Source organism: Belonocnema kinseyi, chromosome 4 (assembly GCF_010883055.1).
Source record: "Belonocnema kinseyi isolate 2016_QV_RU_SX_M_011 chromosome 4, B_treatae_v1, whole genome shotgun sequence".
NCBI classification, from domain to species: Eukaryota; Metazoa; Arthropoda; class Insecta; order Hymenoptera; family Cynipidae; genus Belonocnema; species Belonocnema kinseyi.
Window position 1 is genome coordinate 73,640,290 of NC_046660.1, and position 14,329 is coordinate 73,654,618.

A 14,329-nucleotide genomic window follows, 5' to 3' on the forward strand; every position below is an offset into this window, starting at 1 on the left:
GCTGCATTTGGTATGACGATTTCTAAATCTTAACCGTTCTTCATAATTCTTTGATAATTATTTTTTTCTTTCAAATATAAGAGTTTCATAAATCCGCAACACAAATCCTTTATAAATCCAAAATGATAAGGTCAAGAATCGTACCGCAAAAATTTTATTTTTAAATTCAAATCTGTGTATTTTTAATTTTATGTTTAATTTATTTTCCTAAATATTTGAAGAAATATTACTATTTATAGAGACTTTTTAAAAATAAGGCTCCAGATTTGCAATAGACATATCAAAATTTAGGGACTGTATCCCGCCAGATTCTGTTTCTTAACTGCTTCCATTCCTCTTGCCCATGTATTATTTCTCAATCTTTTCAAGTTTTATGTCTACCCTATTGAAATTTCTTACGTCGTAAACTACTGCGTAGGAAACTTTTACAGTGTAAATACTTCGCTAAATATTTAAAAAAGAGTTCAGAAAGTTTACAAACAATGTTTTTAGGAACCTGTCAATATGAAAATAAAATTCATAAACAAATTAGCGCCACTCTAAAGTAAGCTGACGAGCGCAGCTCGGCTCTCAAATGCAGAAAACCGTCGTCTCGGCATACAGGGAGTCGCGAATCAGCGTGCGTGCTTAGCTTACGCGCGCACGCTTGCCGCTGGGCTTCTGCGCATGTGAGAGCCGAGCTTTGTTCGTAAGCTAACTTAAGAGTGCCTCTATTCCGCTCCGTGTTTATGAAATTGATAATTATATTTACAAATTTCTAGGAACTTTTATTTTCTAATTCAAGGCCCTTTTTGGCATGAAAAAGCCAACTATTTAGCTCTCGAAACAATTTCTGAAAAGTGTCCTACGTAGTTTGCAACGTACTTTACATAACTGTATTGATTTCCGGTTGTTGATTTGCCGAATGGTTTGCGAGATTCTAATTATGTACAAGTTTGTCTACGGCATGCGGCCTAGTGTGATGATTATGCGATGTTAGAATGTTTGTTTTAATTAGTTATAAACTAGATCATGATGTTTTAATTTGCACTTTCGCAATCCCAAATCGCGAATAGGCTGAGAAGAATTATACATCGAATAGACTTGAGTTCCTCACAAACTAAAATATTACATTTTTTTAACTTAGATAGTTCAAACTCATTGTTGAGAAAAATAGAAAGTCAATCATTTCAAGTCTACTAAATGTATTGTTTTTAGAAAAATGTCTACAGGAGAGAAAATGCAACAAAAATATGATTTTGAAGGTTTGGCACTAGAAGAATAGATGTTATATATTTTAGCAAATCCTTTAAAATCCTATATTTCCTTTTCGCCGAGATTAAATATTCCTGCTATTACAACATTTTGAATTTAATTTCACTTTTACCGGATTCAAAATGTTTGTTTTCCAAACACATCATATGACAAATCTTAACATTTAGAATATTATTTTTTAATAAAGCATCAATTTAAAAACCCCGCAGATTCTATTAATAACTAATTATGTCGCTTTTTACTTAAAAAATTGAGAAAGGTTTTGCTATTCTCATTTGTAACATTCTTGTTATTACGACGCAAAAGAGTGAAATTTTTCTCATTTGACTACTGCGGGGCATTTATGTAACTTTTATATTCATTTTCACTTTTCCGGAATTCACGTTGGTTGTATTTTTTTTTTTTTTAGTTGTAAAAATTAAAATGTCAATAAAAGAGAGGAGACGTCAATTTCGAGAAAGTGGAAATAGAAAATAAATTCAACAATTTACAAAATTGCCCCCCTCCCCCTGTATGCAAAATTTCTAATTCCTAAAACATATAATAGGAAATCTATAAAGAAACGATAAAAAAGATTAAACGTAACTTTCTGTTTATTGCGCCGCGAATCTGACTGCAAACTGTCGACGAATCAAACGTAATCTATTTGCAAACCTGAGCAAAAAAAAGTATCGAATCGAAGGTAAATACAAAAATGTAAAGGCCGTATACGATTTTCAGTCGACTGAGTTTAAAAATCACAATGTTATTACTTAACAATAATTCAATTAAGAGAATTGAACAAATATTGAGAGAATTGCAACAGTTATGAAATTTCTTTTTTATTGCTGGTATTCAACAATTTTAGCTCAGATTTAGCAAAGAGAGCGTCCATTAATTACTTAAGGTTTTATTTGGGAGGGGGGGCGTCTAAATCACTGTGAAGTGATAATTTTTTTATACAAACTTACCCAAAAACTAATAACTCGAATTGATATTTCACACCAGACAGGCTTAAAGAAAAATAATAGGAAAGTGTGTCTGGTATGGAAAATACTTAAAAGTTATTAGTTTATAAGTAATTTAGTTGTGAAAAAATGGACACATAACAGTCTCTGAAAACTTCAAACAAATTTCGTATAATCTCTGGAAAAATCTATACAATTCTTTAAAATCCCATAAATGGGTTTGAAAATTTTGTAAATCACTTGAAATTTTTTTAATTATGTAGTTTTGTATCTTTGATATATCAAGTAAACTACTCAATTTCCCCTCATGATTTCCCATTATGATAAATGTAGGAAAATTCATTTAAAAATTGCTAAATTTGCAACTAGGATTACGAAATTTTTAAAAATAAATTGTATCTAAAAATTCCGAAAATTGTAACTAGCAGGACTCGAGCTTTTAATGGCGCTAAAAAGGACCATTTATTTTGTTTTATTTTCTTACATATTTGATACAAACAAAGATATTTTTCTTTGTTAGAAAAAATATATCCCTTAAAAGGACCAATTCAAATAATCGGTCCCTATTATGACCACCAAATATTTTACACTAAGACAACATATTTATACCGTTAACAAAAGAGTTTCAAATATAATCACGGCACAATGTATTAAAGAAATTTCTGTTATTGTAACTGAACTGATTTTTCCTCGATTGATCGTAATTTTACGAAACTTATAACAACATAAAACGTCCGAAGATATTTCATAAAGTTGAGACAAAAATTTCTAACAGTGCACTTATTCTAATTTTCAACTTATTACCGCAAGTAAAATATCGTTGGAATTGCCAAAAATAATATATTTCAAATATAGTATTTTCAAATTACTAATCGCAAAATTAAAAAAATGCTATGTACCATATTATGCATATTATGTACCTCAGCTGCGTGAGGGACCTCTTGAGTCCTTGCATCCAAAATTTCAAAAATTATCCTTACATAATTCATGGACGTTCCCAAACGAGAATTTAACTTGTATAAACATTTTTCCTGCTTAGGTCAGTTCGTGTTTATAATTATATGTTTTTTTAAATATTTTCCTGATACCTGTTTCTTATCACAGATATTCGTTCGGGCGCAATTTGACTACGACCCATTGGAGGACGAGTTGATACCGTGTGCTCAGGCTGGAATTGCTTTTAAAACCGGCGATATTTTACAAATCATAAGTAAGGATGATCACCATTGGTGGCAGGCACGAAAAGACAACGCGGCTGGATCCGCGGGTTTAATACCATCCCCAGAACTGCAGGAATGGCGAATCGCCTGTCTGGCAATGGAAAAGAATAAACAGGAACAAGGTTAGTCTCCCATTGTTAAATAAACTCTTTTGCATTGAACGATTACTAACGAGTTTCACAGCACACAGCACAAAATTATTCACCACTTCACAGCATTTCATTTGCGATACTAACGAGAGAGTTTCACCAGGAACTTTATTACTCTTTAATTAAAAATGGAGAGACAATTCCTCAATTTATTTGAGGGTATAAAATGGTGTTTATCTATAAAAAAAAAGTAAAAAGTGATGTATTAAAAGAAGGCTTTTGAAGTATATACAAATATTAGTCCAACCAAATACTGAATGTGAAAAAATTTCCTTTTTTAATCCAGTCCAGTTATGGTAAATTAAACTGGAAAATCTACTCATAATTATTTAAAAATTACAAAAGAATGTTGAGTTTGTTTTTTCAGTTGTTTAAAAATCTCTGAAATTGGTAAGGAGCAGCAGTAAACAAATTTTATTACAAAAATTATACTTAGAATAATTATTTTTCGTAAGTTCTAAATATTTTCCATAATAAATAATATCTTTTATTTCACAAAGCATTTTCATTATTATATTATCGATTAGCATACTAATATCGCTGCCTACACTTTTTATTTTTACGAATTCTTATAAATATAACTTCCTTCAACCATCTTCTAAAATTATGCAAATAATAATTTTGTATTGCCTTTTTTTTTGAGAAATTGGATTTTTTTAAACCTTATCATGTTTCTTTGAAAAAATGCAGTTTTTCGTTAAAGAGGTTCGTCTATTAATTTGGTAAATATTGTGAACAAAATTTATAATATTTATAGAAGATAAATTTGTTAAAAAGTCAGTTTCTCTGTGAAAAAATGCATTAAAAAATTATTATTTACATAACTCTTGAAGAAATTTGACGAAAATTTTATTTGTAGTTTTCGTATATCGAATTTTATATATATATATATATATATATTTATTAGTTTTTTATCACTATTTTCATATAACCGAATTTTGATATGAAACGGGCCTCAGACTCATGACACCGTTATTCTTTTTGAAATTTTTCTTAACGATGCAATTTTTTGCAACTATGCAACTATTTTTTCACTTTGCCTTTGAAAATATTTTTAGAATTTTCCGCTGATTGAATAAAATAACATATCCGATTTTATAGGGTTTTTAAGGAATTTAGAGATCAGAAAATTCAAATGGATTTCAAAAGATTTAAAAGATTTATGGCGGGCCGAAACTATCGAATTTTGAATAATAAAAACCCGAAAATGAAAAAAATTGTCTTTTCTTACGATGTCTTAAAAATTCGCCAAATAAATGAGTAGATTTAAATTGTTAAAAGAAAATTTTATTCACAAATATTTAGACATTTGTAACTGATGTTTCAGTAGCTGAAATATTACAATGTACGCATCATTATTTAAAACATACAAACATTTTTTGTTTTGTTTTTTGATTTCTTTAAAAACCTCTTAAACTCCGAAATTTAATAATTGAAAGCAGAAGCTTTTTTTTAGTTTACATTAAAATTAATATATCTATTATTCATCTCAGGCTAATTAAAATTCATTTAAAAAGTTTTTAAAAAGTTTTAAATGATAGTACCATCCAGTTTCATTCAGAAATTTTAAAAACTCATTTTTTTTGGAACTAAAACAAATAACTTCATAAAAATTAACTTTTATGAATTTGTTATTTCTTATTGTTAATTATCGCTACAATACCTACATAAAAAAATCGCCATAATGTTTGCACTTGAACAAAAGTAATAAATTTAAAATTTGAAGGACGTAGTGGCTTGCTAATATTGAAAAAAAGTTGTAAAATCATTCTGATTAGAAAACGAAACTTTTTTCATAGTTATGATTTAATGAGTCAAAATTCGATAGATTCAGCTCACCCTAATTATATGAGATTTAAGGCAATTTTAAAGAACTTCTAAAGAATTTTAGGTAGTAAATGAAATGTTATGAAATTTTAAAAGACTGGTATGGATTTCTACTGATTTTATGGGGTTTCCGAGGGTAACAAAGATTTGAATATATTTAAATAACACTTAAAAGATATTAAAGATTACAAAATTTTGTATGGGATCTCACAAGATTTAAGGTTTTTGAAAAACATAAGAAGATTTTAAATGCATAGTACATTTAAAAACATTCCAAGAAATTTCTTAATAATCATATATTATTATAGAAAATTCCAATAGATTATAGAACTTCTATGAAATTTCAAATGATTTCGCAGGGTTTCAGAAGATGATATAATATTTTATGGCATTTTTGGAGGATTTCAAAAACTTCAAGGTTTTTGGGGTATTTTAAAAAATGTTCAGGATTGAAAAAATCTCAAAGATTTAAGGGATTGTAAAGGGCTGTATTCAGTTTTGTGGGATATCAAGGTATTTCAGAGAATTAAAAAAATGCATAATTTTTTAAGGATTTCTGACATTTATTTCTGATTTCAAGATGCTTTACAGGATTTTACTTGATCTTTGCGCGATTACTGGGAATTTCACAAGATTTAAAGGATTTTATTTTAAAGAATCTATTTTCAAAGAATTTCATAGGGATTCAGAAAATTTTTAATAATTTTAAAAAAGGTTTCAAGGCATCAATAATATTTTACAGAGATTGCATAGATTACAAAAATGATACTTAACCGCTCGATTTAACATTTAAAAAATTCCATATCTCTATTTTCATAAGATTTAAAAAAAAGTCTTACTATTGACACTATTTTAAATTTCTTAAATGAGTCCGAGGCCTGATAAAACTTCCGAGCCTTTTTAAAATATATCTTAATGTTGTCAGAAAAAAAATAAATATCAGTAGGAAAAGGTAAAAAATGTTGTGTTTAATTTTCTTTTTGCGATGAAAAATAATTGTTTTGAAAATTTTGTTTTCAGTGTATCTATTTGAAAATTGTAATTTTCGATCATTTATTTTTTTTAAATTTCAAATAAATCTCAGAAAAGATAAAGTATGTTATGAAAATTGAGTGTTTTGAAAATCAAAATTAAAATAAAAGGATTCAAAAATGAAAAAATTGAATTTGATGCTATTAAAAATTCAATATCTTAAAAATCTGACAGCTTTTAATTTCATGGTCTGTATTCAATTTTTACATTGATATTTTTAAGCCTCCGCAATTCTATGTTCAATTTTTTAACTTCCAAATTTAACAACCTTCAAATTAAAAACAAGATTTAAAATTTAATGTATTATTTCTAGGTTTTCTACTTATAAACATTAACCTTTCAATTGAAAAAATTTCCGCTTTGATAAACGAGCAAATTCAAACACCAAAAATGTCTATTTTCCAGAATTTGAGACTATTGTGTCTTCAAAATTTACATTAAATGTAAATTCTTAATTATCAAATCTGGCCATATTATCAAAAAATATCTCTCATAAATAAAAAAAAAGTTGATCAAGATGATAGTTTAATCACGTTAAAAAATGCCAGCTGATCGCTTTTGCATTCTCGCATAAAAATAGTATTTTTATAAAATGATAGCAATTTCGAAATTTCATCAAACCATAAGCGTTTGGAACGATATCGTTAAGTTAGTTTTGCCAAAAATCAGATCCCTGAAAAAAAAGTTTTCTTATGATTTTTAGATTAAAAATAATATTTTTGATAATGTCAATTCCAATAGAAAGCAGATTTTTATTAAAAAATTTTAAAACTTAAAAAAAAATGCACTTTAAAAATGATTTTTTGCAATTAAATTTTTTCTCACCATGGCCTGTTATCCAATTTTTTAAAAAAATAGTTGCATATAAGTAAATGACTGCTTATTTTTCGGAGATAGCATTCTCTTATAATTCTAATCTTTAAATTTTTTAAAGAAAACATTTTTATAATAAATGATCATATTTTATGATTATTTCTTTATTTTCAAATTCGGTAACAGTATCGTTGTACGGAACGTTTTATCGGAAAAAATAAACCATGATCCAATAATATATTACAAATTAACCATTTAAAAAATATTGGTAATCAGTGAGTAAACAAAAATTTTGTTACGAAACATATGGTTAAAATAATTATTTTTCGAAAATTAAACAATTTTTCCATGAAAAATATTGCTTTTATTTGATAAGACTTAAAAGCCCTATACTTCGATACTGAACGAAGAAGGGAAGACCGCCAATTGTGAATTTTAGTTTTGATTTATATTTTTTTTATGAACGCTCTTTTTTGCCGTTTACGAGAAAATTTATTTTGAAATATTCTTATTTATTTGTCAGAATATTTATAAATGTAATTTCCTCCGATAATATTACAAAATTATGCATATAGTAATTTTTTATTGCCTGTTTTAATTTATAAACGGACCTTTTTAAAACATTATTATGTTTTTTTTTTAAATACAGTTTTTGTTTAAAAAGGCTCGTTTATTTAATTGTGAAGCATTGTGATAACATTAATAACATTTGTTTTTTAAAAATCGTTTAAGAAAAATATATTAAAGTTTTAAAAAGTCAGTTTTTCCACGCAAGAAGGCAAAAAAATTAGTTTATTTCTAATTTTGGAAGATAATTAAAGGAAATAATATTTATAAATGTTTTACTGAATAAAAAATAAAAATTAATACATAAAAAACTGCAAACTGTATAATTACGGCAAAATACCCATATTATTTCTTTACGAAATTAATTAAAATATTAATAATCGAAACTGAAATCCACTATTGGTAGTTTCTTCTTTTAAGTTAATTTCCATTCTTATAATGCAGAAAATCCTCCACCACCTAATTAGCGACTAAATTTTCATCACCACGAATCGACAAAAATTATTTCAATAAGTTGTATGTACATAAAGCTGAAACGATGGAGCCATTTAGTATTTTCTCTATCAATTTGTGTTCTATTTTTCGTCAAAGAATGTCTGTTGCATATAAAATTTGCATGTGGTGTGAAGTTTTTTTTACATTTTCTGTGAATGTTAACGAGGTGAATCTTTTTTCACGAATGTCTAATCTAATAAATGCCAAATGGCATTTGCAGGAAGATCGAATATTATTTGTTTCCGTGCACGTTATCGTATTATCCAATGGAATCACCATTCTGTCATTCGTATACTGGAGTAAAATTTCACACTGAATATTCCCGCCAATGCTAGAATTTGTATTTTATCAGATGTGAGTATCGATTGTATAATTTGTACATACAACTGTGTTTTATGTCGATTTTTTCGATGGAGCATGAAGTATCGCTATAAAAAACATATATGGCATGGAAAAAGAGATCCAACGGTCGAATTAAACTTTAACATTTGATTACCGTAGGTAAATACCACCCCTATCTTTTTTAATTCAAACTTGTACGTTGGAATATTTGCATATTTCTCCTCTCTTAGAATTTTGAAGTATTGTAAATATTTTCTGGGTACGCAATGAGTTTTTTTTAAATCAATATTTTAAGTTCTAGAGCTGGAGGCTATGAATCCACTAATGGTTTAAGTTTGCTGCAAGTTATTTGAGGTTATAATGCATTATCCAAATTAAAGTTTATGCTTGTACTTTGCTCTACTTTGTTATGGACTAACCTCTAGAAACACGATATTGGAAATATCTGGAACGATCGACTTCTTCTATTAAAAAATATTTCTACATTCTTTTTAAATTTCATTTTTAGAGTTTTTTTATTTTTCAGTTTCTAGCAGCCTTGTGAATCTCTCCATATTTCAGATTTGAACTTAAAACCGCAACTGTGCTAATTTGATTAGTTGCTAATAGTTTCAGCGCGGCGCTAATTGTCCCATCACTCCCTGTTTTCACATGGACTAATGGAACCAGATCACTTTTTTAAATTTTTTTAGTAAACAAAATATTAGTTTCATGCAAAAAAATTACTGAAATTAAAATAATGTTACTCATTTAAAATTTCAAAAAAGTGTTTCAATCATTTTCTGTGAATGCAAATTATAAAATATCCATTATAAGGTCGTAGAATAATCCTGACAAAGTGGAATATATATTAGATTTAAATTTGAATAAAAGGTTAAGTTGATACTTTAAATTTATTCACGAAAACATAATAAATCATATTAAATATTAAATGTAAAAAAAATATCCTACAAAAATTTGAACAGTATAAAGTTTAAACTTCCCAATTGAGTAATCTCGCTTTTGAATATATAATGGCTTCGATATATTTGAAATTGAATTGAACTAAATTTATATTTAAAAAAGATGTTATTTAATAATCAGTAAAAAATATAAAAAATAATTGATCTATTTGCACTTTTTAATCATCATGACCGTGTAAAAGCCTTAAAAACAAAGATGTCAAAATATTGATTCTATTTACATCTTGAACGTTTTATTAAATTATGATTTATATTTGTTCCTCTAAAGTATATATATTTTTTTAAATGTTACTTAATGAAAAAATTATTTTTAATGTTGTTTGCTTAATTTTATACTAAGCACTAAACCCTCAAATGGTACTTTTAAAACTTGTATGCTATTAACCTTTTATAACGAAATCATTTTTATATTTTATTAATATAAATATTATTAATGGTGTTTTCGGAAATAAAATGGATTATATTTAACTTTATTTGAATAAAAATCTTGCATTTTACTTTACCCAGATTATGGGATGATGTTTTAATTCATGTTTTCGCTTTAGTATTTGAAAAAATCACACGGGAAATGTTTTGAAATATAAAATGTGTAACATTGTTTCCATTTCATTTTTTTTCACGAAATAACGTTTTGTTGACTAAAAACCGAGAAAAAGAGTGGTCTTGCCATTGTTTAAAATGCAAAAACAAGGAGTGATGGGACAACTAGCGCCGCGCTGGAGATATTAGGAACTAGTCAACTTAGGGCAGCAAGGAATAGCCATCTTGTTTTACAGATGCACAGGGCTGGTTTTTAGGGTTTCGTAGCCCTGGACAGAAAGCCTTATAGTTTCGCTCGGGTTGTGGTCTATCCGTCTATCGTACTTTTTTCAAAGTATGGGAAGTGTGGGGAAGTGAATAGTGGTGAAGTATGGGAAAATAAAAGGGCGGTTATGTAGTAGAAATAGGGAGAAATTATTGGAGGGGCAAATGAGGAAAGCGAAGTGTCAAATTGAGAGGCGGGGAAGTAGGGGAAATTATTGGAGGGATAGAAATTATAATTAGGTGTTATTAAGGGAAGGAAATGAGGAAAATGAGTGGAGGGACGGTAGGTAAAATAAGGAGCAATAAGTGGAGGAAATTGAGGGTAACTATGGAAGAGGAAGTATAGAGAATGAGGGGAGGGAAAGTTAGGGAATTGTGTGGAAATTAGGACAGAGAAAGTAGGGGGAATAAGGAGAAATGAAAAGACGCTTTTGTGGGAAAATGAGTGGTGTGGTAGTAGAGGAAATAAGGAAAAATGATAAGTGCTAACATATAGGAAGTGAGCAAAAATGAAGTGCGGGAAGGTGAGGAACATAAGCAGAAATGAGTGGAGAAGAAGAAGAAGGGGAAATGAGTGGTGGGGTAGTAGAGGAAGTGAAGAGAAATAATAAGCGGAAACATATGGAGAGTAAGCGGTAATGAGGGCAAATTAGGAAAGAAAACTAGTCAAAAGGAAAGTTGGGAAGGTAAAAGAAATAAGGAGAAACGTAGGTAAAGTGAAGGAAATTGATGGATGGGGGCGTAGATAAATTTAGGGGAAATTAGGCGAAAAATGTAGGCAAATTTAGGGAAGGAAGATAGGGGAAATATGGAGAAATGAGTGGAAAGTCAGGAGAGGTAATGAGGTTAGGGAAAGTCAGATAAGTAAGGGTCGTAAAGGGAGGGAACGTTGGGCAAGTTAGAGGAAATAAACTGATATAAAGTAGGGGAAGTTATGAGATTTAAAGTAGGGAAGTGAGGGTAAATAGGTGATGGAAAAAAGGGGAAGTTAGGGGCAATAAAGTAAGGTTAGTGAGGGGATAGAAAGTAGGAGTGGTCAGCGAAGGCGTGTAAGAACAGGGTGTCTACTCACTTGGAAAAGCTGAAAATTTCAGGGAATTTTGTTTGTTTTCAGGAATTTATTAGCTTTCCTAAATTTTTTCAGAAAATTTTAATGTTATTTCAAATAGCGATGCTTTCTTTTCTATACAATTGAAGCTATATTACTGGATTTATTTTCATTGGTATCAAACTTTTTCTTAGGATTTTCACTATTTTTAAGAAAATATGTTTGAATGATAAAAATAATATGTTCATTTCTAAACTATCGGATTTTGATTAATCCAATCGCCACTACGAAAAAAGTTGCCTTTTTGTAACACCATTTACTTATTCCTGTCTTTTATTATTTTTTTTTAATGCACTACGTTGACGGATAATTAAAGGAGTTGCTGAGTATTTTATTAATTTAATGGAGTGAACGGTCAGAATTGTTGCCTGGAAAGAACCAGGAATTATCAGGACACTTTTTCAGAATTTGAGTAGACACCCTGAAGAATGAGTAAAATGCCACTCGTATTTTTCTGAACGGTTTTTCAATTATTTAGTTTGATGAGACTGTAAAAAATAAAAATATTTTTGATTTAAAAATTCAGAGGCGATTAAATCTTTCTTTACTAATGAATAAATTAGTTATGTATGAATGTTACATTGTTATAAATCTAGTTTCGTATTAATATCTCGAGGAAAAAGCACTAGTTTCAAATCCTTCAAATAAACCCCTTTCAACTGGCGCTCATGCGAATATTTGTAGAAACTTTGTAGACGCTTTGAATGATTCTCAACCAGTGAGTTAGTTTCAGTCATAGAATAATTACCCTCGGATTGCTGTACACCATTAAAGCGGTGAGAAACGGGCGCTAATTTTTTTTTTCTTTAAAAATCGTGTATAATATTTTTTTCCGTTACATAATTACAAATATATCGTTTAGGAACATATTAAGAAAGAAAAGAAACTTGAGGAAGATGATCCTGTACCAGGAATAAATTTATTCTGTTTAATAAATAGGACAATTTTATGTATAGTTGAACATCTAAATGTTTATTAGGGAACGTCCATTAATTATATTGTAAAGATCTTTGAAACCTTAGACCCCCACTTACAGAGGATTTTAAATTTTTTACTTAATATATCAAAAATATTTAAATTATTTTCACGGTAAGCGAGGTTTCTAGGTAGGGGAAACCCCCCTAAAGTAGATAATGCAGCTTACAGTGAATAATGATTAATGAACATTACTAATATATGTTAAATAATAATTTATTGTACTGTGGGTTGCATTATTCATTGTAGGGAGGTTTCCCCTCTTTCAAAACATTTGATAGATTTCAAATATATCCAGTGATTTGATAGTATTTGTAATTGTTAAAAAGAAATAAAGAATTTCTAAATACTATAAAGGATTTTACGGAATTTCGAAGAATTTTATTATCTTTTAAAATATTTGAATCGTTTCTAATATATCCAAGATATATCAAAAGATTCGAAAACATTGTCACGTATTTTTAATTGTTTAATTAATTCTTAAGCGATTTCAAATATTTCAAGGGATCTCCTAAGATTTTAAAATATTTTGCGGAATTTCAAGGATTCTAACAGCTTTTCAGGCTTTTTCAAGATTTTCAGAGCTTTAAAGTCGTGTCAAGGGATTTTCAGCGAAGTAAACCAAATTCACGAGATTTTAAAGGATTTTAAAAGATTTCATATATTTTCCAAATATTTGCAAAGAATTCGTCAATATCGAATATTGGATGATAGTTTAAAAGGATATAATTGGGTTTCAACGATTAACTTGATTTCAAAGAATTTTTTTGACAAGATTTTAAAAGATGTAACGGATTTTTAAATGATTTGTGATGGATATAAGGAATTTTCAAATATTTTAATTAATTTTACTGACTTGAAAAAGCTTTTGACATATTTTACAGCATTTTAAGAGATTCGGGAAAAAAGAATTTCAAGTAATTTGAAAATATTTACAAAGATTTAAAAATATTTCAAAAAATTTAACGGAATTCCGAAGGATTTCCGAATAATATAAAGAATTTCAAGGAATTTCAAGGACTTTTAATGATGCAAAAATTTTTAATTCGACTTCAATACATTAAAAAGGATTTCAAGAGCTTCTATAATATTACCAGGTATTTTAATGATTTTAATGATTTCTTAAAAGATTTTAAAGATTTCAAGGGATCTTATAAGGTTTCAAAATATTTCACGGAATTTAAAGGGAAAAACCCGATTTTTTAAAAAGATTTTAAGGGATTTCTACTGATTTTAGAGAATTATAAGGATTTTTAGGCGATTTTGAAGATATCACGCGATTTCAATGATTTCCACAACTTTTAAAGCATTTTAAGGGAGTTTAAGAAATCACACAATTAGTCACAGGATTTCAAAGGATTTTATAGAGTTTCACGTCATTTTAAAAGATCTACAAAGTTTTCAAATAATTTTAAGGGGTTTTAACCAATTTTAAAGAGATTTCGGAATCTTTTACATAATTTTAATGGTTTTAACCGATTTCTAGAGATTCGCAGGGCTTTTCACGGATTAAAAAAAACTATGAGGTATTTTCATAAGATCTGCAAGATTTTCTAAGATTTCAAAGGCTGGTTAGGGGTTTTCGCGGATTTTAAGAGATACAAACGGATTTCGAAGAGAGCACGGGATTTCAAAAGATTTTTAGAGATGTGAAACGATTGTCGAGAAATTGTTCGGGCTTTCAATGAACATTACATAAAAAAAGAAAAGATATCATGATATAATGAGTCTAATAGTATGAAGAGTAATTTTAATAGCCAAAAAAGGTGTTAATTATTATATTTTACACAAATAATTAGAAACCGGAAACTTACGCAAAAAATACCTTTGACCC

At 28.4% G+C, this 14,329-nt stretch overlaps 1 protein-coding gene across 3 annotated transcripts in view; it reads left to right on the forward strand.

Annotated features, from left to right (window-relative positions):
* LOC117172191 (peripheral plasma membrane protein CASK) overlaps positions 1–14,329 on the forward strand; it is a 638,537-nt gene that overhangs the window by 601,632 nt on the left and 22,576 nt on the right. For all 3 annotated transcript variants that reach the window (XM_033360031.1, XM_033360028.1, XM_033360030.1), the window contains one exon: positions 3,306–3,543. In XM_033360031.1, the coding sequence (XP_033215922.1) occupies positions 3,306–3,543 (238 nt within the window). The remainder of the gene's footprint in view (positions 1–3,305; positions 3,544–14,329) is intronic.